At 45.1% G+C, this 24,855-nt stretch overlaps 1 protein-coding gene across 2 annotated transcripts in view; it reads right to left on the bottom strand.

Annotated features, from left to right (window-relative positions):
* Positions 1-10,765, bottom strand: part of DMRT1 (doublesex and mab-3 related transcription factor 1) — a 127,202-nt gene extending 116,437 nt beyond the window's left edge. For both annotated transcript variants that reach the window (XM_066365680.1, XM_066365679.1), the window contains exons 1-2: positions 10,436-10,765; positions 6,734-6,923 (exon numbers count right to left, since the gene is read on the bottom strand). In XM_066365680.1, coding sequence (XP_066221777.1) covers positions 6,734-6,923; positions 10,436-10,765 — 520 coding nt within the window. The remainder of the gene's footprint in view (positions 1-6,733; positions 6,924-10,435) is intronic.
* Between the last annotated feature and the right edge of the window lie 14,090 nt (positions 10,766-24,855).

Raw genomic sequence — 24,855 nt, 5'->3', positions numbered from 1 at the left:
AGGCTCCATTGGAGCAAAGATGGCCCGGGCGCTGGGGATGGCTCTGTGGCCTCTGCCTCAGGCGCTAGAGTGGCTCTGGTCGCAACATGGCGACGCCCAGGATGGGCAGAGCATAGCCCCCTGGTGGGCAGAGCATCGCCCCTGGTGGGCGTGCTGGGTGGATCCCGGTCGGGCGCATGCAGGAGTCTGTCTGACTGTCTCTCCCTGTTTCCAGCTTCAGAAAAATGGAAAAAAAAAAAAAAAAAAAAAGAAGATACACACAAAATGTGTTCTCCTACCTTGTGTGTGTGCTTTCTCTCTCTCCCTCTCCCTCGGTATTCATAAGTGGAATCACTGCTAAAGAAGAGACGTGAAGGAGGGGGCCCCACCACTATAGACACGGACCTGACTGACCCCTCCCCATGGGGACAGGCACTTGAAAGCAGGTCCCGGGCCACAGGATGCTGGGCTGCCCTGGGAAGGCCCAAAACGGAAGGAGGTGGTCTGATGTGGGGGAGTGTGAATGCGAGTGTGTGTGGAAGTCCAGGGTGCTCCAGAAAGGAGGGCCCCACAGGAGATAACATTCAGGTCCTTATTTACAAAGGATACACATGTAGAACCGAACTGTCTACAATACAAACCTTCATCTGACACCTCTGCACAGAATAGCAGAGGCAAAGACCGGGCAGACCTCAGTGTCAGCACTGGGTACACGGCACCCACGGCTGCACAGGACACTGAAGGAAAAACGGAGCAGAAAATAACCAAGAGGAGCCCAAAGAACAAGCACGCCTGATCTATTTTTAAAAGTTTATCCACAACTTTTGCAATCAGAAATATACATATTCTATGCTAAAGTTTAAAAAGAGTAAGACCACAGGGATAATGTTGAAGTTACTATTAATTCAGTCAATTATAAGCCAAATTGCTCCTTTTTTCTGGGTGCCCCCAAAATACTAACATCTGATCCCGCCAGTATAAGAAATAGCAATGAACAGGGTATTTCTTCAAGAAGCTATTTCTTCCACAGTTACACCCACAAAAGTCTCTGATACCCATTATCTGAGGAACATTTAGTCAGTGATTTAGTCAATCTTAGCAAATCTTAGCTAAGGACTGTAGAGACTTTTTTTAAGGTACATGGTCAGTTCTCTAATAAATGAAGCAACCGCTTGGTAAATCCAACTGCCTTCACAATGTCCTCAGAACTCGGCCACAATCTCGGCGTTAATGCCTGGGTGTTTCTCACTCTCACTTTTGGCTCTTTCAGAAGCCAAAAGGAGATAAGAAACTTCAAGGGCATGGAACTCTACTGAATTTCACTAGGCTACTTACTGCCTTGTAGAACTAAACACAAGGTATTAGGAAAAGGAAGTTAGCAACTTGCCCCCAGGTGAGCCAGGTTAGTAGGTTCTACTACTCCATAACTATTCCTACCACTGTTACAAAATCATTTCAAATCCTAGCCTTCCACATCTATTTAACGGAATACTAGGCCATTAAAACATTGCAAGCTTGGCCCCAGCCAGGCACCTCAGTGGATAAAAAGCATCCAGAGGTCAGAGGTTCAACCCCGTCAGGGCACTTACAAGATGCAATTAAGTAAAGCAACAAATTGATGTCTTTCTCTCTCTCTCTCTCTCAAATCAATGAAAAAATTAAAAATGAATAAATAAAAATTAAAAACATTCCAAATTGTTTTAGATTAAAAAAAAATTATAGGCCCTGACCCGTTGGCTCAGTGGTAGAGCGTTGGCCCAGCGTGTGGAAGTCCCACGTTCAATTTCCAGCCAGGGCACACAGGATAAGCACCCATCTGCTTTTCCACCCTTCCCTCTTTCCTCTCTCTCTGTCTCTCCCTTCCCCTCCCGCAGCCAAGGCTCCATTGAGACAAGGTTGGCCCAGTTGCTGAGGATGGCTCTGTGGCCTCCACCTCAGGCGCTAGAATGGCTCCAGCCACAACAGAGCAACACCCCAGATGGGCAGAGCATCGCCCCCTAGTGGGCATGCTGGGCGGATCCCAGTTGGGCACATGTGGGAGTCTGTCTCTGCCTCCCCACTTCTTACTTAAGAAAAATACAAAAAAAATAAATAAATAAAGTCCAGTGAATGGTGATGATGCATCTGAGGTGCCTGCCCCAGGGAGATGAGCTGGCCAGGGAGGAGCCCTTCACCTTTGGGAGACCAAGCCTCCAGAGAGACACCCTCCATCCAAAACTCAGCACATGAGCACAACACACTGCTGGCTGCCACATTCCTCTCCCCCCTTTGAGTGTTGATCAAGACTCGAAAATGACTCCAAGGTCTATCAGCTCCAGAGGCAAAGAGGGGAATCTGGTCACATCAATGGTGGGATTCAAATAACTTAACAACCGGTTCTCTGCCCTAATGACCATTTTAAGTATAAAAAACTGATATACCAAAAGGTAGCTTATTATTTCATGCATTTAATACTTAATCAAGAATAAAAGAGGCACACAAAACTAGATTACAAGAGTTTTAAAATATTAATGAAAAAATATTAAATACCTGACAAAAAAAAAACCAATAAAACTGTTACTTAAGTATTTCCATACTGTTTCTTGATTGGTGTCCTCACTTGCAATTTTTTTCACCTATGGATGGAATGAACATTACAACAGGGTTTAGAATACGCTGTTGCACAAATGAATGTTTAAAAAGAATAAGGAATGTAAATTCCACATTGGGTGGCTGCCCAGGCGCCCACCTTAGAGAAAACACTGATTGCAAGTGCCATTTTAACAAACAATGCACTGAACTCAACAGAAAATCAGGTATCGGTTTGGCAGTATGAACTGGCTGAATCCCACCGCTGGGTCACATCTTCCTTGACCTTGAACCTTCTATCTTGTTTCTAACTGCTTCTATTTGTAATTTCCCTAATGCTACTCTGAAATACCCTGAGAGAACTTTATCATTCTAAACTCCATTGAGCCTGAAATGCTCTAAACTCTGATGCTTTGGGATATACAATTAAACTCTGACATCTCTTCCTCCAAGGTGCAATGCAGGACAGCACACGCTACACCAAGTTTACCTGTGATGCCCTACCGCATGCCCAGCTCTGACATTTATCCATCCCTTTCCCTGTACTTCTCCTCACAAAGAACCGTGTCTCTAGCCTTCTATACCAACAGAGAACGGCAGAGACATTTGCCCCTAACATTGTTCTTATTGCCCATTAGCCCTAAATCCCTTTGAAGATTAAACCATGCCTCTAATCATAACTGCTCATTTTCCAAAGAAACATGTCCACTGTTCCTACAGCCTCTCTTCACAGGCAGCTCAATGGAAAATCCTCGGGCTTTGGGACTGGGCAGACCTATACCAAATCCTGGCTCCACTCAGCTGTATTCAGAGGCACTTTCCTTACCAGTGGTATCTAGATCTGTAAATGGGAGTAATTCCTACCTCCTAAGATGTTTGGGAACACCACCTCCTCTCTTTACTCCTCTGCCACAACCCGTTTCCATTTCAGCTCTCCAGCTCACTCCACCAGCTCAGCCCTGACCAGGTATGCATTATTTGATCATTAACTTTAGACACATCTTAAAATCCCAAAGTGTAAAGATCAGACCATTAATATACTCCTTCCTGCTTCTGAAAAGGAAAGTTTGCAAGCTGTTTTAAGTACATGAGAAACCAAGCCAATAAAAAAGGAAAGAATATTGTTCCTTTGTTAATTACAGAACCTACAGCCCCAGCACCCACCCGGTGGCAGATAGCAGACACACCTACCTGCAACACGGAACTTACGGTCCCACCCCTCACCTGCTTTCTTTGGTCCCTGCTTACCTTCTCCTTCTATATAATGGTCAAGACTCGAATCTTCAAAACCCTTAGACTCCCACCCCCCTTTTTTGAAGGGGAAACAAAAGGCCCAGAGAGCTTACGTGATATGTTCCAAGTTATACAGCCAGTTAACAACAGGCAGCTGAGCAACTTTAGCCCAGTGGTTAAGCGCAGCAAACTGAGTTGCTCATGACAATATTAGTGGAGTGGTACCACACCGCACCGCTGTATCTCACCTAACCTCAGCAGACGCTGTGCACCTGTGAATCTCAGCATATGTACTGCATATATATGCACTCACTACCATCAGGACTTCACAGATCTTTAGTGGATTTTCTTACAGCTCCTGCCTTCTAAGCCAGGGCCATCAGTGGATCTAAGAGAGAAACGGAAGTGCACACGATCCAATACAGCAGGCCTTAGCTTTCTGTGCTTCCTGAGCACTTGAAATGCAGCTAGTGCAACTGAGGAACTGGAGGTTTTAAATTTATTTTTACTGTAGTAAAATACATGTAAAATTTACCGTCTCAACCATTTTTAAGCGCACAGTTCAGTGGTATTAAATACATTTATAATGTGCAACCATCACCACCATCCATCCCCATAGCTCTTTTCATCTTGTGAAACCAAAACTCGGCAACACCAACCGGTGTGTGGCAAGAACTTTTTTTTTTTTTTGTATTTTTCTGAAGCTGTAAACGGGGAGAGATAGTCAGACAGACTCCCACATGCGCCAGACCGGGATCCACCCGGCACGCCCACCAGGGGCGACGCTCTGCCCACCAGGGGGCGTCGCTCTGCCCAACCAGAGCCACTCTAGCGCCTGGGGCAGAGGCCAAGGAGCCATCCCCAGCGCCCGGGCCATCTTTGCTCCAATGGAGCCTTGGCTGCGGGAGGGGAAGAGAGAGACAGAGAGGAAGGAGGGGGGGTGGAGAAGCGAATGGACACTTCTCCTATGTGCCCTGGCCGGGAATCGAACCCGGGTCCCCCGCACGCCAGGCCAACGCTCTACCACTGAGCCAACCGGCCAGGGCCAGCAAGAACTTTTAAAACATGCAGTACCTGACTATTTAGTCAGGGGCACAGACCTCTTTTTCCTTAGATTGTTACATTAAAAAAAATGTTTAACAGCCAATACAACAACAGCCATTCAGTGTGAATCAAATTATACCTAGTTTTTTTGTCAGATCAACTAAAAACATACTTTTTTGTGTGCCATAAGGTGAAAAAGGTTGAAAATCGCTGCTCTACAACCATTAAACAATAATTCTCATTCTCCCTTCCCCCCAGGCCCTGACAATTACCATTCTACTCTCTGTCTATATGATTTTGACTACTCTAAGTATTTAAGAATCATACAGTATTTGTTTTTCATAACTGGCTTATTTCACTTAGCAAAATATCCTCAAGTTTCATCCATTTTGTAGCATGTGCCAGAATCTCCTTCCTTTTCAAGGCTGAACAATATTCCATTGTACACATACACCACATCACTTTGCCTATACATTCATCTGTTGATGAACACTTGGATTGCTTCCATATTTTAGCTATTAATAATGCCTCTATGAACATGCATATAGAAATATCTCTTTAAGACCCGCCTTACAATTCTTTTGGGTATATAACTAGAAAAATTATCATATGGTAATCCTATTTTCAATTTTTGAGGAACCTCCATCCTGTTTTCCACACCACCTATACCATTTTTCATTCCCACCAACAGAGCACAAAATTTCCCATTTATCCATATCCTAACCAATGTTGTTATTTTCTGGGATTTTTGTTTATTTGTTTGTTTGTTTTATATAGCAACCATCCCAATGTGTTGGTTAGTATCTCACTGTAAGATGATATCTCACTGTACTTTTGATTTGCATTTCTCTAATTATCAGTCATGTTTAGCACCCTTTCATGTGCTTATTGGCCGTGTATCTTCTTTGAATATTTCATTGTAATTAATTTAAACTTTTCATTTGATTTCATTGGAATTAATTTAAACTTAAATAGCCATGTGTAGTCAGAGGCTTCTACACTGGACAGTATAGCTCTCAACCATTACCATGCTTGAGGTACCTTGAAGACCCAGTACAATAAGCTCAGTGAGCTCTAGAGACAGATGGGCAATTCAGACACTTTCTAGTGCTGTAGATTTAGCCAGTCACTTAAGCTTCCTGTATCTCGGTTTCCACATGTGTAAAACAGGACTCATACCTCTACTTCTGAGAATGAAGTGAGGTGCATTAACCCTTTGAGTAGTGAGTTTTCTTCAATGAAATTAGTTCCAGTTACAGTTTTATTAACTTAAAATCACGTTTGATAACCAATTTATAGAAACAAGAGAACATAGATTGGCCTTTTTTTTAATGTTGCCTTACACATTTTTAAAATAAAAATTTTTTAATGGATGCTCAGGAGGCACGAGGACATACATGAGCGTTCGTACTACTCAAAAGGTTAACATCCACGGAGCCCTTAATACCGTCTTAGGACACGTGGGAGAGAATTCAAGCCAATGGGACATGCCTTGCCTCATTTCCCAGCGCCCACTGAAACTTGACCCAAATGGACTGCAGTCATTTGCCAGAGAAGGACTTTTCTTTAGCTCTCACCAAAAGGACCCCAAAGTGGAGGGGTGGACTGAGATGAAATCTGGAAACGCTCACTGCTCTGACATTCTGTGATTCTGACTCTGTCCAGATTCAGTCTTGGCTAGTAACCAACCGGAAAGCAAAGCTGCTGACTTCCAGTTCTGGAGTGATGGCCATCTCCTTTGTGAGGCAGCCAAAAACAGACCTTCAGAGGAAGAATCCTTTAAGAAACTCCTCTACTCTAAGCTCTGAATGTGATTGGGGCTCAGGACATTCCTGAGACTGTTTCTGTGTCCACAGGCCTTCTTCTCTCCTCGTACCCAGCCAGTGTGACCCCCAAGTGCCCCAGTTACCTGGAACTGCAGGGCTGGGCGTGCTGACCGGCGGCGGCGGAGGCTGCGAGGAGCTGCTGCTCTCAGTCATCAGACACTGGTTGCTGCCATTGTTCTCTCTCTTGACAAGCATCTCAGAGGTGGTAGGCAGCGGGATGGGGTGGCTGATGCCCAGTTCCTCCTCCTGGGCCTGCTGCCTTCTCAGGGCCACCTGCAAGCACAGGGCAGCAGGTCAACCTCCAGTTCCCCATAAGCATCACTGTGCAGCTTTGAGAAAACCACTGAAGCCTCACCCACCCCAGATACCATGATTCATTAGTTCCAAGGTGAGGTCTACGAGTCTCTCATTTCCCGGTAACTATGATATGCATCAAAGTAGATAAATGGTTTAGACTACAGCCAGAGCGTCTGATCCAAAAAGGTGCTGAAAAAATATATTTTTAAACAAATTAGTATGTATATCAGAAGGAAATAAAGTTGGCTAGGGAGAATGAGGAAAACTGGTCGAGTCACACACGTAGAAAAGAGTTCAATCTGAATAGTAGAAATCAGCACTAATAAATTAGAAAGGCGGGAGAGCTTTCTAATTCTGTACTAAAGGAGTACTCACTCCTTCGTTCTACAAATTTGTAAAAGTAGTGGGAATTGCATCTTACAGCAGTTAAGATGAAGTTAGATCGCAAGGTGCTCCCTTGTTTAAAAGGAGAAACAGGAGGCAGGCAAAGATGCAACTCAGGCCCTGGCCGGTTGGCTCAGCGGTAGAGCGTCGGCCTGGCGTGTGGGGGACCTGGGTTCAATTCCCGGCCAGGCACACAGGAGAAGCGCCCATTTGCTTCTCCACCCCCCTGCCCCCGCTCCTTCCTCTCTGTCTCTCTCTTACCCTCCCACAGCCAAGGCTCCATTGGAGCAAAGATAGCCCGGGCGCTGGGGATGGCTCCTTGGCCTCTGCCCCAGGCGCTAGAGTGGCTCTGGTCGCGGCAGAGCGATGCCCCGGAGGGACAGAGCATCGCCCCCTGGTGGGCAGAGCGCCGCCCCTGGTGGGCGTGCCGGGTGGATCCCGGTCGGGCGCATGCGGGAGTCTGTCTGACTGTCTCTCCCCGTTTCCAGCTTCAGAAAAATACAAAAAAAAAAAAAAAAGATGCAACTCAAGACAGAGTGAGGCCAACACCACAGAAGAGGCGCACACCAATCCTACAGAAGAAATTCAGAGGCAGAAATGGCTTCAAGTGTAAGAATCAGCCAGGGGTAGTATTGGAACAGGGCCTTGAATGTTAGATTGAGGACTCGGACTCGTAAGAGCTAAGGGCAGAACAAGGGCAGAGTGGGCAGGAAAGGCAGAGCTGCTTAGGAAACCCCGAAGAGCCCTGTTCGCTGGAGTGGTGGTGCACATGGAGAGGTCATGAGGAAAAGGGCTGGGAGTTGGGGGTCGAAGTCCCTGGAGAAGGGAGAGGCTGGAGTTGGAGAGAAAAGAAGACAGGCTTCCCGGCAGGAAAGGAGGGGATGGAAGGAGCCTAACATACCTAAAAAATTCCTCAGGGTCCCTCAACTTATCTTCTTTTGAATAACACTGTTAAAGGTTGAAAAAAAGAGGTGTGAAGAAAAGAAATTGTATTTTTGCTGACTACATGTAACAAAAAAGGGAGACTTTCTGTTGAAACTGACTCTTGGTGATAATGAAATGAGAAAGTACCTGCACCTCAGAGTCCCAAAGACAAGCCAAAAATTTAAATCAAAATGGTCAAACCAGAAGCACAACTACAATTTATATATTGGTTTAGGAAAATTGTAGTTTAAATTTAGAAAGCTGCTTAATTTGAAAGTGATTTTAAGAGGAGTCTACAACGTTCTAAAAGAATTCTTCCATAATTAATACAGGTATTAAGGAATTAAGCTTAAATTTTAGATTTTCTATTAACCAAGAGGTTTAGAAACAATATTAAGGCTCTGATCAGAAATGAGTTAAATACCCACAAACCTACGTAGTATGTCAATGCCTGATTTACACAAATCTCATACATGCACAAAACACATACAATACTCCATGAAGTAAAGACACCTTTTACTAAGACCTCTCAAGAGTTCTTAGGAAATGTTATTTAAACAGGGAGGGTGGGGCAATTGATAAAAAAACAATTACTTTAGAGTCATATCTAAATATGATAGTTCCAGGATCCCCCGGCAGCTTTCCTACTACGAATTTCTAAAACCAGTTTCAAACTATTTTAAAAGGACTAAAAATTGACAGTTACATGGATTTGAAAGGCTTCATCCAGCACAACACAAGCCCTCGGGTGTGAAAAACACTAAAGTTGCTAATCCGGAGATGCTTTTGTTTTTAACATAACGAAGAGCCCCCTCCCAGAGCTGTTATTAGTAGTGCCCCTACTAATAACGCTGGTTCAAAATTAATGGCCCTACTTGGATAAATATTTTTATTGCATTTTGAGGAAAATTCCCCTCCCAAGCATACTCTCCACACTATGTAAGCCACCAACTAAATGTTCAGAATATTTTTCTACCTACAATTTAAATGTTCATAAATTTTTTTCAGGAAGTCATTGTAATGCATTTCAACACTACACTCAGTTTATTCTTTTCATCCACTATAGATTAAGGTAAAAATATATAAGCAAACCAAGAAAAAAAACTATTTCCATGACTGCACTCACAATCTATGAAGCCAAAATATAACTAGTTTAAAACACTTTTTTTTAAAAAAAGGCTGTATATAAAAATATAATCTGTAAGCATTTGTGCAGTCCTGTTAAACACTCTCACCTAAATCATTTACAATGGAGGGTATTTATACATTCCTACCCAAAAGTAGCACATCGTTAGCAGTTATATCTTGGGTGCATTTAACCTGTCTTAAAAGGATAAAACAACTTTTACCTGGAAAGACTGTATATTATTCTCTTCTAAACATCGTTTTAGGACATCAACCGACATTCAACTATTTTTGTTAAGATGTTTAAAATTACCGGCAAAAAAAAAAAAAAAAAAATTACCGTCGTTGGTTTTGACACTTTAATATAAAAAACCGTGAGCAACAAAATTTCATAGTCCAGCATTTTTTCCACTGTGCGTGTATAGAATTTTTTTAATTCTTAAGTATGTTTTAAAAGTATGCACGAAGCAGTTTATACTTCAATAACTTAGGTCAAGACAGCAAATTTTAAAATGCTAATAAAACTTCCGTAGCGCTCAAAATGGCCGAGGCGCTCCGCCAGCACCCACGCGGGGCGCAGACGAAAAGCGCACCAAGAGCACAGCGAGGGCCACGCCACCCTAGCGTCCGTTACACCGACTTTTCCAGTAAAAGAGCTGCCCGACACATTATTCGGATAGGTTGCCGGTCTTGGTTTCCCCCAAAAGTGCAGCCCACGCCTGCACCCTCCCGAATGTAAGCGCAACTCTCCGTATGGGGGGGCGGAGCCAGGAATCCCTGGGAACCTCCGAAGGGACGTACACGAGGGCGAAGATGGAGATCCCGGGGCCTCTTCCCTAGCCCGGCGAACCCCGCGGCAACTTTCCTACCACGAAAGCCGGGTCGGAGACGAGTTCCCCCTTAGCGCGGCGTCGGTGCGTGGCTAGTAGCCCCGGGCCGGGGCGCGCCGCTGCCTCTCTCCCGAACCTGGGCCCGTCGTGGCCCCGGCCAGGCGGGAGGGAGTTTAACCAAAAACGTTCGAGGCTGAACCCGGGTTCGTGGACGCCCGCACTCACCTGAGCAGCCATCACGCGCTGTCTCTCGGCGATTAGGTTGCACTTCTTGCACTGGCAGTCCCGCCACATGCAGAAGCGCTTGTGGCCCTTGAGCGGCGACGCATAGCCATGGTTCCTGCATCGAGCGCACTTGGGCAGCCGTGGGGACTTCTTGCTCCCGGAGCCACTGCCCGACACCCCCGAGCCGCCGCTGCCTCCGGCACCCGAGGTTCCCGGCACGGCCCCGGTAGGTTTGCCGAAACCCCCAGACTTGCCCTGAGTCGGTGCCCCGGGGGCGTGCGGGGCCTCCGACGGTGCCGAGGGCTTGCTGAATGCGTCGTCATTAGGCATGTTGCCCCCAAAGAAAAGCGCAAGTACTCTCTGCTCAGCTCTAGGGTCTGAAGACCGCTAAAAGGGAAGCTCACAGCCGACTAGGGAGAAGACGCAGGAGGCGTGTGCTGCAGCCGATGGTGTCCCCGGACTGGCGAGGTCTGGACATGCAACGCCCAGAGTGGTAGGGGGTTGTGCCCTTTTATATTTTCCTTTCGCGCGCAGTGCAGAGCTTTTGGATACTTTTTGGAATGTTCCCGGGACTCTCCTGGGCGGGAGAGGGCGCGGCCACGCCCACCATCCCCCAACTCTAACCGCAGTGCTCCCGTGACTTTTAAGTTTGCACGGGCTGCGAATACCGAAAGCATTGCTGCAGGACCGCTGCACGGAGCTGAGCTGGACTGGGCTCCCAGGTCGGGAGCAAAGTTGTGCATGGTTGTCGTGCAAGCTGCTTGGAGGAGGTGCAGACCACCCCGTGGGGTCTTGTAGCTCCCTTCCCCCAACAACTGGCGTTCTGCAAGTTGCATAGGGCAGACGTTGGCAGGAGCCAACTCGGAAAGTGTTTATTTCTTCCTTAAGAGAATTAAGTATGAGGTTGAAGGCCTAAAAAAAATAGTCTCTGCACTTACCTGCAAATAAGACCCTCAGTCTGTGGGGCTCAAGTGCACCAAAAATTGGGTCTTTCTTTTCCAATTCCCCTTCCCTGCCCCTGTGTTCATTTGCTCACAAGACTTCTACCTGCTTCTAGATAACTTTCAAACCTATATAGTTCCAGCCCTTGTTGCTTCTCTCACTAAGGGGCATATATAGCTTCATGCTTTGAGGCAAATTCACTTAGGATCTGCAGGCATGCAAAAACTCAGCCTTTTAAAAAAAAATGCGTTGGGGTGGGGGTAACAAATGCAGACATTTGTCAAAACTCATTCCACACTTGAGATTTGTGCATTTTACTCTACTTATATAATTATACCTCCAAAAACCCTCAGTCATCTTATAGCCTTAACCCAACCCCCACTTTCACCCCACCCCCACCCATGTTTGTCTTTCTCTTCCTACTTGCTCAGCAAATCCACCCCTAAAGGCCTAGTGATCATTTCTTCCTACACATCCCACTGTAAAGTCAGCCCTCCTCATGTCTGAATCTCTGCAGTAGCTCCCAGCTGGTCTCTTTGTCTTCCAGTATATTCCGTGCACACAGCAGCTAGGACCTGCAGTGGTTTGGTATTGTTTTACATGTGAAAAAACAAAAGTTAAAGACCTAAGGCTACTGCTTAAAGGACTTAGAATTCTATCTCGCTCTGCATTTCTCAGCCTCATATGGTTACCTACCAGGTTAGAGGAGCTCTTTGTTGGCCTTTACGTACCTGGTTGCTCAGGGCACTCTTCTGACTTGGCACTGGCAGTTGTCCAGCCAGGGGGTTACCCTTACATCTTTCCCCCATGCTCCTTGCTCTCCCAGAGTGTCGCTACTCAGGCTCCAAATTCTGGGCCTCAACGTTAGGGCTCTAGGTCTACAAAGGATCATGGCCATCCCACCTTGGCTTCTCATCGAAATGGTTGTCCAGTATCCCTCTCGTTCAGCAGAATAGCATTTTCAGCACTGAACTCTGAAACCCTCTAACCTGCCTTTCCCGTTCTTATCTGAGGCCCCTCTCAGGCTCTTTTCCTATCTGGCTCTTTTCCATTACTGTTTCTGTCTTAAAATTAGTTCTTAAAGAAGCATCTAGCTTTACACATACCTCGTATCCTACCCATCAAGCCAGTGAAGCTCCACTCCTGATAGAGGACAGAGTACAATCATTCATCTCATTCTGGAAGCTTTTGAATGATAACTGCTATTCTGTTCAGAACTATCCCCAAGTCTTCCATTAAAACCAATATGACAAAATTGCTGTTATCTACAATTTACATTTCTTTTTCCATATTTACATTTTAATGCATTAACTAGAGCTGAATCACTCTCAAGGCTCACTTTTAGAGTATGAAATAAATGCTGGAAGCAGTGGCTGTCAAATATCAATTTATAAGGAAACACGTTTCTGTGAGAATCACATCACTATGATCTATGATTGAGGAATTGAAGCCCACAGAAAATTTGGGGCCTGCCTGACCTGTGGTGGCGCAGTGGATAAAGCGTCAACCTGGAAACGCTGAGGTTGCCGGTTCAAAACCCTGGGCTTGCCTGGTCAAGGCACATATGGGAGTTGATGCTTCCTGCTCCCCCCCCCTTCTCTATAATAAATAAATAAAATCTTGAAAAGAAAAGAAAATTTGGGGCCAGAAATCCATATGACCAAGGTATTAAAACATAAAATATGATAAAGTTAATAGCCTAATAAAGTTTTTATTCACAAACCACAGAGTGGGTACCTGTTATGAAATTATCCAAAACGGAAGTAGGAAACATCCCAAAGATGAACAAAGTCATCCTGGATATATGAGTAGTCTGGCTCTGTTGTCTCTGCTTTCTACCCCTCCCCCATCTTTCCAGAAACTAAAGCCATCAAGGATGATGATGCAGATCTGTATTTACTGAGATAGAAAGATGTCTAAGACACACTGACAAGTGGGGTGGGGTGGGGCAGGTCAGTTCTAAAACATGGCAGGGTTAGACAAAGACTGCTTGGAAATCATATCAAAAGCTCAAACAATAAAAGAAAATGATTGATATATTGACTTCATCAAAATTCAAAACTTTGTGATTCCAAACACACCATTAAGAAAGTGAAAAGAGGCCCTGGTCGGTTGGCTCAGTGGTAGAGCGTCGGCCTGGCGTGCAGAAGTCCCGGGTTCAATTCCCGGCCAGGGCACACAGGAGAAGCGCCCATTTGCTTCTCTACCCCTCCCCCTCTCCTTCCTCTCTGTCTCTCTCTTCCCCTCCTGCAGTGAGGCTCCATTGGAGCAAAGATGGCCCAGGCGCTGGGGATGGCTCCTTGGCCTCTGCCCCAGGCGCTGGAGTGGCTCTGGTCACGGCTGATGGGCAGAGCGTCGCCCCCTGATGGGCCGGGTGGATCCCAGTCGGGCGCATGCGGGAGTCTGTCTGACTGTCTCTCCCGGTTTCTAGCTTCAGAAAAATACAAAAAAAAAAAAAAAAAAAAAAAAGAAAGTGAAAAGACAAGCCACAAACTGAGAAAATATTTGGAAATCATATATCTAATAAAGGACTTGTATCTAAAATACATAAAGAACTCTGGGAGTATATAATAAAAAGACAACCCAATTGAAATATGGGCAAAAATTTGAATAGACATTTCATCAAAGAAACTGAATAGCCAATAAGTACATAGGAAGATGCTCAATATTATTAGTCATTAGGGAAATGCAAATCAAAACAACAATGAGATATTACTTCACACCTACTAGGATGGCTATAATAAAAAACATAGACAGTGGCAAGTATTGGCTAGAATGTGGAGAAACTACAATTCTCATAGGTTGCTGGTGGGAATGTAAAATAGCACAACCATTTTGAAAACTTTACCACATGACCCAACAATTCCACTCCTGGATATCTATCCCAAAAAAGTGAAGTATACATTATGTCTACACAAAGATTTGTACATGGGCCCTGGCCAGTTAGCTCAGTAGATAGAGAGTCAGGCCAGAGTATGGACATGCTGAGTTCAATTGCTGGTCAGCACACACAAGAGAAGCAACCATCTGCTTCTCTACCCGTCTCTCTCCCTCTTCTCTCCCTCTTTCCCTCCCACAGCCAGTGGCTCAATTGGTTCGACTGTGGCCCTGGGTACTGAAGATAGCTCGGTTGATTTGAGCATCGGCCCCAGACACGGCTTGCCAGGTGGATCCTGGTTGGAGTCTGTCTCACTGTCTCCCCTCGTCTCACTCAAAAAAAAAAAAAAAGATTTGTACATGAATAGCCATAGCAGTATTGTTCATTTGAAACAATCCAAATGCCCATCAACAGTTGAATGAATAAGCAAAATGTGGTATACACATATAATGTAATATTATTCAGCCATCAAAAGGGGTGACTAGTGATACATGCTACAGCAAGAATGAACCTTGGAAACATTATGCTAAAGAACCAAATTCAAGCCTGACCAGGCGGTGGCGCAGTGAATAGAGCGTAGGACTGGGATGCGGAAGACCCGGGTTCGAGACCCTGAGGTCACCAGCTTGAGTGTGGGCTCATCTGGTTTGAGCAAAAGCTCACCAGCTTGGACCCAAGGTCGCTGGCTCGAGCAAGGGGTTACTCAGTCTGCTGTAGCCCCACAGTCAAGGCACATATGAGAAAGCAATCAATGAACAACTAAGGTTTTTTTTTTTTGTTTTTTTTTTACGTTTTTCTGAAGCTGGAAACAGGGAGAGACAGTCAGACAGACTCCCGCATGCGCCCGACCGGGATCCACCCGGCACGCCCACCATGGGGCGACGCTCTGCCCACCAGGGGGCGATGCTCTGCCCATCCTGGGCGTCGCCATGTTGCGACCAGAGCCACTCTAGCGCCTGGGGCAGAGGCCACAGAGCCAACCCCAGCGCCCGGGCCATCTTTGCTCCAATGGAGCCTTGGCTGCGGGAGGGGAAGAGAGAGACAGAGAGGAAAGCGCGGCGGAGGGGTGGAGAAGCAAATGGGCGCTTCTCCTATGTGCCCTGGCCGGGAATCGAACCCGGGTCCTCCGCACGCTAGGCCGACGCTCTACCGCTGAGCCAACCGGCCAGGGCCACAACTAAGGTTTTGAAATGAAAAACTAATGATTGAGGCCCTGGCCGGTTGGCTCAGTGGTAGAGCGTCGGCCTGGTGGGTGGGAGTCCCGGGTTCGATTCCTGGCCAGGGCACACAGGAGAGGCGCCCATCTGCTTCTCCACCCCTCCCCCTCTCCTTCCTCTCTGTCTCTCTCTTCCCCTCTCACAGCCAAGGCTCCATTGGAGCAAAGTTTGCCTGGGCACTGAGGATGGCTCCGTGGCCTCTGCCTCAGGCGCTAGAAATGGCTCTGATTGCGGCAGAGTGATGCCCCAAGATGGGCAGAGCATCGCCCCCTGGTGGGCATGCCGGGTGGATCCCGGTCGGGCGCATGCGGGAGTCTGTCTGACTGCCTCCCCGTTTCCAGCTTCAGAAAAGTACAAAACAAAAAAACCTAATGATTGATGCTTCTCATCTCTCTCCATTCCTGTCTGTCTGTCCCTATCTATCCCTCTCTCTGACTCTCTGTAAAAAAAAAAAAAAAGAACTAAATTAAAAATACCACATATTGTATGTTCCCATTTATATGAAATGGTCAGAAGAGACAAACAACAGAGAGAAAAAAACAATTTGTAGTTGCCGGGGGCGGGGGTGGGAATGCAGAGTAAGTGCAAATGGATATAAGGGGTCTTCTTGGAGTGATGCAACAGTCTACAATTGGATTGTGGTAGTGATTGCAAAACCCTGTACTGCAAATAAAATTATTTGTATGATTAAAACAAGATAATTTAATGGTATATAAATTATACCTCAACAAAGCTGTTTAAAATTTTGAATTGAGGACAAAATACTCCCATGATGTATAGTATGTTTCTATTTTTGAAACAGGAACTAACATGTATTTCTATCTGCTTGAATAGATGTGGGTTTTTTTGGGGGGGGTGTATTTTTCTGAAGTTAGAAGTGGGGAGGCAGTCAGACAGACTCCCCTATGTGCCCGACCGGGATCCACTCAGCATGCCTACCTGGGGGTGATGCTCTGCCCATCTGGGGCGTTGCTCCGTTGTGGCAGGAGACATTCTAGTGCCTGAGGTGGAGGCCATGGAGCCATCCTCAGTGCCTGGGCCAACTTTGCTCCAATGGAGCCTTGGCTGTGAGAGGGGAAGAGAGAGACAGAGAGAAAAGAGAAGGAGAAGGGTGGAGAAGCAGATGGGCACTTCTCCTGTGTCCCCTGACCGGGAATCGAACCCAGGACTTTCACACACCAGGCCGACGCTCTACCGCTGAGCCAACTGGCCAGGACCTTGAGTAGGTTTTTAATTCTCCCTGTGTTATAGGATTATGAGTGATATTCTCCTTATACTTTGTTTTTAGTTCTGGTTTTGTGCTTTTTCACAGCAGGTCCACGTTCTTGCTCCCTGCCTCCTGTGTCCCCCTTGGTGAGAACTGTGTGGTAAGAACTGATATCTGGGTTGGAACCCTGCCTTCAGGGCCTCAGCCCTTTGATCCAGCTCACCAGCATTCTTAGAAAGAACTCAGAACTCATGCTCATTCCATAATAAATTATTACGTTTTGCTTTCCAGTTACTAGAGCTGTATGGTGCTTATATTTTATTTATTGTCTGATTTTTAAAACACCACAGGCATTACTTTCACCATCAGGAAAAAACAATACATTATTCTATTGCTGAGGCAGTATAGCATTATAATTAAATGTCTAGCTTTGACTCCCACCTGTGTGACCTTAGGCAAGTTTCTTAACCTCTCTGTGACTCAGTATGCTCATCTATAAAAGAGAGTAATAATAGGCCCTGGCCGGTTGGCTCAGTGGTGGAGCATCGGTATGGCGTGCAGAGGTCCCGAGTTCAATTCCCGGCCAGGGCGCACAGGAGAGGCGCCCATCTGCTTCTCCACCCCTCCCCCTCTCCTTCTTCTCTGTCTCTCTCTTCCCCTCCCCCGGCCTAGGCTCCATTGGAGCGGAGATGGCCGGGCGCTGGGGATGGCTCCTTGGCCTCTGCCCCAGGCGCTGGGGTGGCTCTGGTTGCGGCAGAGCGGTGCCCCAGAGGGGCGGAGCGTCGCCCCCTGGTGGGCAGAGCGTCGCCCCCTGGTGGGCGTGCCGGGTGGATCCCGGTCGGGCGCATGCAGGAGTCTGTCTGACTGTCTCTCCCTGTTTCCGGCTTCAGAAAAATACAGAAAAAAAAAAAAGTAAAAGAGAGTAATAAATACTTACCTCAAAAGGTCTTTAGAAAAACTAAATTGGTTAATGTTTATAAAGCATTTAGAAAAGTATCTGAGACATAGAAATGTCTTTTTTTGTTATTATATTATTGTTATTTTCATAATGGGAAGAAAAAGTAGTAGGAAAAAAGTAGTAAGGTTATATATGTATGTATATATAATCTTACACATATTGGAATAACTTGGGGACAGCCATATTAGAAAGGACCAATGATAAATTTTATTGTATTATTTATTTGTATTATTTGTCATCTTATTTTTCTTCTTCTTCTTCTAATTATTTCACATCCTTACTTATTTTTCAGGCAATGATAGCTGGCAATTGCCCACCCCTGTATATGATACCATATGTCACAGGCTCATATTTAGCTCAAATGTCAAGTGTGGATCCGAGTCAGCTGGCCTGACCTAATGATCTGTTGTACAACTGTGTGTGTTCAGTGCCCCAGTGACTGGTCTGAGGACTCTAGGGAGAAATGTGACTGGTGGGCTTGGAGCATTTCATGCAGGAGGACCTTATCTGAAAGGGAAGGCTGAGCTATGTCCTGTCACACAGGTTTGAGTAACACAAAGGAGAAAATAAGACACTAGGTTGTGGGAGCAAAGGATAGAAGGCTGGGCATCGGTAGTGAGCCTGTGGGATGGGGGAGAGGGCAGAGACATGCCGGTCTAGAACAGAGGAGTCAGGCTGGAGCCCAGCGGGAGATACGGTTGGAGAGATAGCATGGCACAGTGAGGAATTTGGCTTCTATCCTACAGGCAAATGGAGAATGATGGAGGCTTTTGTCCTTGAGGCATTTGCGGAATGAAAGTGACGGGTCTGACAATCACTGTGTGACTTGAACAAGCCAATTAATGTCTCTGAGCCTTCGGTCCTTATGAGGAGATGACAATATCAGAGATATTGGCAAGATGCCCAGAACCATGTCTGCCACACAGAAGAGGCTCGATCATTGTTGGTAGCTGATGCTAAACCAACTTCAGTTTGGATTGGAGGAGCGGTAGAAATTTGAAAGTAGATAACACTGGACTTGGTTGCTCAGGAGGATGGCTATGCCTGAGGTTGCAGCAGTAAAACGTAACTATCGGCCATCTTCCCCTTGGCATTCCAGTTCCCACCGCCATCCACACAGGCAGAACCCTGGGAAGGTTGGCAAGTAGGAATACAGGCCTTGCAGTCAGGCTGCCTGTGGTAAGAGTCCCAGCTTCGCCACTTACCAGCTATGCACTGTTGAGCACATCACTTACCCTCTGGGCCTCCATCTTTTCATCTGCAAATCCGAAATAACCAGAGAATTGTAAAGATGCAATGACTGATGTCATTGGGCTTAGATCAGTGCCCATGAGAGAATAAGTGCCATCTAATTGTGAGTTGTTGTTGTTGTTTTAGAGTTCTATAGAAGGAATTTTGAAGCCCAGATTGACAATGAGGGCTCTAGGAGGCAAGTTTTAGGATCTGGGCAGTTCGCTATTCCTCCCAAGTAAACTGTTCCCAAGAAGATCAGTAATTAGGAGCCCAGCCTGGAACCCGGAAGTGACAGAACCTCTGAGTAGCAAACATCTCTCACAAAGCACATCATCCTCACACTATCTGAGCATCTGGAGTCAGTCTCAGGCTCTTAAGAGGAAAAAAGTCAGAGGCAGATTTAACAGCAGGCACACCGGGCACACGCCCTGCATCCCAACTTCTGAAAGGCCCCACAAAACCCCAACTTTTACACTTTTTTCTAATATAAGGGGCCCAATATTTTCTTCTGTGCTCGGGGCCTCAACCAACCTTAATCCACCTCTGACAAAAGTACACAGTAAATGGCACATCACAAAAGTACACCGTAAATGGCACATCATAAGGAGCATAATGGCAGAACAGCAAAGGTGAGAGCTGGCGGGGGAGGAGGCCACATAGCCACAAGCAGGGAAGCAGGTTTGTGTTACTCAGGACAGAGGCCTGGGAAGCATCACAGCTTTTTAAGACTTTCCATGAGAACTTCCCAGGAGTAAGCAACAGAAGATTAAATCATATTCAGTTCCTTTCTCTCTGTTCAGTAAGAGTATAAATATTCGAGATATTTCCCAGTACAAATTGTCAAAATGTGGAAGTTGTGACGTGTAAAAGGGAAAGCTTAAATTATTTAGAAAAACCAATAAATATAATACAAGTTAAATGAAGCAATCTAAAAAAAATACACTCATAATTCAGAGAAATTTTAAATGTATTTTAGAGATAATTATAGATGCCTTTTCAGTATCAACCACTGTTGGAAGTTAGCAGCACACTGAACCCCCACACACCGTTGTTGTTGTTGTTGTTTATCTTTATTCATTGATGCTAGTGAGAGAGGAAGGGAAAGAGAGAGAGAGAGAGAGGAACATCGATCTGTTCCTGCTTGTGCCCTGACCAGGGATCAAACCAGCAACCTTTACGCTTCCAAATGAAGCTCCACCCAACTGAGCCATCCAGGCAAGGCCATGCTGACCCTTTTTCAGTGGTGAGATTCAGCCGGTTTGTGCCGGTTCAGCAGAACCAATAGCTAATTTTTTGTTGAGTTTGGTGACCTGGTTGTTAAAATGGCACTTGTAATCACAGTTCTCTCTAAGGTGGGCACCTGGGCAGCCACCCAATGTGAAAATCACAAATTTACATTCCTTATTTATTTATTTATTTTTGAAAGAGAGAAGGACAGATAGGGACAGATAGATAGGAAGGGAGAGGGATGAGAAGAATCAGTTCTTCATTGTGGCACCTTAGTTGTTCATTGATTGTTTTCTCATATGTGCCTTGACCAGGGGGCTAAAGCAGAGCCAGTGACCCCTTGCTCAAGCCAGTGACCTTGGCCTCAAGCCAGCAACCTTGGGCATCAAGCCAGTGACCTTTGGGCTCAAGCCAGCAACCATGGGGTCATGTCTATGATCCCACGCTAAAACCAACGACCCCGCGCTCAAGCTGATGAGTCCACGCTCAAGCAGTATGAGCCCACTCAAGCTGGCGACCTTGGGGTTTCAAACCTGGGTCCTCCTTTTTCTACTCTGACGCTCTATCTACTGTGCCACTGCCTGGTCAGACTTCTTTACTCTTTTTTTTTTTTTTTTTTTGTATTTTTCCGAAGCTGGAAACGGGGAGAGACAGTCAGACAGACTCCCACATGCGCCCGACCGGGATCCACCCGGCACACCCACCAGGGGCGAAGCTCTGCCCACCAGGGGGTGATGCTCTGCCCCTCCGGGGCATCGCTCTGCCGAGACCAGAGCCACTCTAGCGCCTGGGGCAGAGGCCAAGGAGCCATCCCCAGCGCCCAGGCCATCTTTGCTCCAATGGAGCCTTGGCTGCGGGAGGGGAAGAGAGAGACAGAGAGGAAGGGGGGGGGTGGAGAAGCAAATGGGCGCTTCTCCTATGTGCCCTGGCTGGGAATCGAACCCGGGTTCCCCGCACGCCAGGCCAACGCTCTACCGCTGAGCCAACCAGCCAGGACCTTCTTTACTCTTTTTTAATGTTCATTTGCACAACAGTATATTTTAAGCATCCATAGTAATGTTCATTCCATCCATAGGTGAAAAAATTTGACAGACTATACTTGTAATATTTATTTATTCATTTCATAAAACTCATTATACCTTTGATGAAATACTACATTTTAATTCCTTCACATTTGTTATTTCAGTAAACAAACATATAACATAAAGAGAAAAAGTGCCAAACAACCAGGGGGTGACAAGCTGTCATTGGAAATATCTTAAATAATAGTTTTATTGTTTTTTGTCAGGTATTATTTAATATTTTTCCATTAATATTTTAAAACTCATAACATAATCTAGTTTGGTGTACCTCTTTTATTGTTGTTTTATTATTATTATTATTATTGAGAGGCAGGGAAGCAGAGAGACTCCCACATGCATGCACCCAGACTGGGATCCACCCAGCAAGCCCACTAAGGGTTGATACTCTGCCCATCTGTGGCCATAGCTTCACTGCTAGGCAACTAAGGTACTTTAGTGCCTGAGGCAAGGCTGTGGTGCTATCCTCAGCGCCTGGGGCCAATTTGCTGTAATGAGCATGGCTGCAAGGGGTGGGGGAGTGAGAGAGGAAGGAGAGGGGGAGGGGTGGAGAAGCAGATGGGCGCTTCTCCTGTGTGCCCTGACCAGGAATCAAACCTGGGACTTTCACACACCAGGCCAACACTCTACCACTGAGCCAACCGGCCAGGGCCTTATTGTTCTTATTTAAGTATTAAATGCATGAAATAATAAACTACCGTTCGGTATATATTTTTTTATACTTAAAATGGTCATTAGGGCAAAGAACTAGTTGTTTAATTATTTGAATCCCACCACTGCCTTTTTTCATTAATCTAAAAAAAAGAAAAAGCTTACCATCATATGTTTTTCTTATAGGATTGCTTTAAATTTCAAGAAGAAATTTGGTTAAAAAATTTTATTTTGGGCTCTTGCCAGTTGGCTCAGTGGATAGAGTGGTGGCTGGCATGCAAATGTCCTGGGTTCGATTCCTGGTCAGGGCACACGTGAGAAGCCACCATCTCCTTCTCTTCCCCTCCTTCTCCCCATTTTCTCTCTCTTCCCTTCCTGCAGTCAATGGCCAGATTGGTTCGAGCATCAGCCGCAGGCACTGAAGATAGCTCAGTTGATTTGAGCATTGGCTCCAGACTGGGGTTGCTGGTTGGATCCCAATCAGGGTGCATGTGGGAGTCTGTTTGTCTATCTTCCTTCCTCTCACTTAAAAGAAAAAAAAGGAAAAGAAAAAAAAATTTTATTTTGGGCCTTGGCCAGTTAGCTCAGTTGGTTAGAGTGTTGTCCTGAAACACCAAGTTTGTGGGTGCAAATCCAGGTCAGGGCACATATGGGAAGCAACCAATGAATGCACAACTAATTGGAAGACAAATAACTGCTTCTCTCTCTCTTCCTCTCTCTAAAATCAATCAATAATAAAAAAATTATTTTTACAGAGTTAAATTTGATGGAGAAAAAGTAACTACATAGCTGGACTGTTTGATATTTATGAAGAGCAAACAAATATCAAATTGCTGTTTTAGATTTTAATTTACAAATGCTTATTTTAACTGAATATAAATAAGAATAATTACTTATACATTCTGTTAATCTGTCCCACATTAGCATCTATTTACTTAAGTTCTTTCTTATACAGCTGATTCTCTGGTAAATCAAACTTTCTCAAGTGTTTTCCTGTGCCTTCTGCCTTAATAGAATTAAAAGAACAGTAGAACAGTGAAAACAAATCCTGAAATAAAATTTCATTTAAGTGTTTCAAATGAAGTGGAAGTTAAAATGTGTATTAACAAAGGTGCGCAGACATATGCCCATTGGGTTCAAGAGCCACTTTCTTACTGCTATCTTGGTTTGCTAACAAAATAAAAAAGACAAACAAATAGATTAACAGTGCTAATAACAATGTAAGTATGCTTGTATTTTTACTATAGGCTGTTTATATGAGGTAGAGTTGGGAATAGTAAAATGAATATTTTGTGACTGATTCAAAGTTTAAAACTTGAAATTTTTAGTAGACACATAAACAACAGCTATTATGTATTTTATCAAGCATCCCCCTACCAAGTTTTCCACTTTACCAAAGAATAGAAGAAAACTACACTTAGAGATACATTATAAAAACAAAAATTCACTTAATTCCAAAAGAAAGAAGTATAAACCAAGAAGCCAGACAGGAAGGGTGACAGTATTGATACAATAATTAGACTAACTATACTCGTAATTATTTTCACAGAATGTTTTTAAACTACCTGCAACTATAAAATAACAAAAAATTATATATTCACTCATATATTTCTATATTACCATTGATACATATTGCTTGAGTTGAGATCAATATCCTTACAAATAATGAAATAGATGTACCAAATAACATACATAAATATTGCATGGGACATAGTTTTACTAAAAAAAATTATTCTTTGTTTTCTGAAATTCAAACTTAACAGGGTGTTTTATACTTTTATTTGCTAACTGTGGTGACTCGACTCTAAGAGTCCTTGGAAACACCATTTCCCCAATTTCTCTTAGAAGCAGAAGAAAGATCCTTCGGAACATGTGCTCTCCGGTACAGCCCTGGAAGCCAAACCCAACCGACCATATGTCTTTGTGTGGCCTGCAAGCTAAGAGTGGGTTTTACATTTTTACGTAAATAGTTGAAAGAAAATGAAAAGTAGAATTCTTATGACAAGTGAAAATTATATGAAATTTAGTGTTTATAAATAAAGTTAAAAAAAAAGTTTTATTGTAACATCCATTCCTTTATGTTTGTAGCTTGCTGCTTTGGAGATACAAAGGCAGAGATCAGAAGTTGTAACAAACGCCATATGGCCCACAAAGCCTAAAATATTTACTATCTGGCCCTTTAAAAAGTGTGAGGGCCCTGGCCAGTTGGCTCAGGGGTAGAGCATCGGCCTGGCGTGTGGAAGTCCCAGGTTCGATTTCTGGCCAGGGCACACAGGAGAAGTGCCCATCTGCTTCTCCACCCTTCTCCCTCTCCTTTCTCTCTACACAGTCAAGGCTCCACTGGAGCAAAGTTGGCCCCAGGCACTGAGGATGGCTCCGTGGCCTCCGCCTCAGGCGTTAGAATGGCTCTGCTTGCAGAGGAGCAATGCCCCAGATGGGCAGAGCATCACCCCCTGGTGGGCGTGCCGGGTGGATCCTGGTCAGGCGCATGCGGGAGTCTGTCTGCCCCCCCCCCACCTCCGCTTCTCACTTTAAAAAATACAAAAAAAAAGTGTGAGGACCCCTGTTGCACATTTCTTTTATTTTATTTTATTTTATTTTTTTTAGGTTTCCAGTATGATCTTTTAAAAAAATGAAGATCTGTCAAAATGGAAGTATGCCCAAAGGCTTGGTCTAAAATGGTGGTCCTGTCTTTGCTCCTCAGACTCGCTACCTCCCTCCAGGCACCTGCTACCTGGTGATTTAAAGGATGAACATGATATAGGCCCTCTTTGGCAGAGCTCATGACTGCCAGGGGAGACAAACAGGTAAATCAAGTGTTCTGCTGGAAGTATATTAAGGAAGTGTATCAAGTCTGGGAAGGAGAGGAGTTATACAGGGCACCCAGCCTCAGTAGGCAGCGGGAAGACAAGAAAGAGCATCTACTGCAGCCCAGCAGGAGGAGGAAGGTACAGATGCATGTGAGGGCATGATGAGTTCCAGAAATGAGGACATTTTTTTTTCTTTTTTTTTTTTTTTTTTTGTATTT

Source organism: Saccopteryx leptura, chromosome 2 (assembly GCF_036850995.1).
Source record: "Saccopteryx leptura isolate mSacLep1 chromosome 2, mSacLep1_pri_phased_curated, whole genome shotgun sequence".
Lineage (NCBI taxonomy): Eukaryota > Metazoa > Chordata > Mammalia > Chiroptera > Emballonuridae > Saccopteryx > Saccopteryx leptura.
This window is presented reverse-complemented; position numbering and strand designations above follow the sequence as displayed.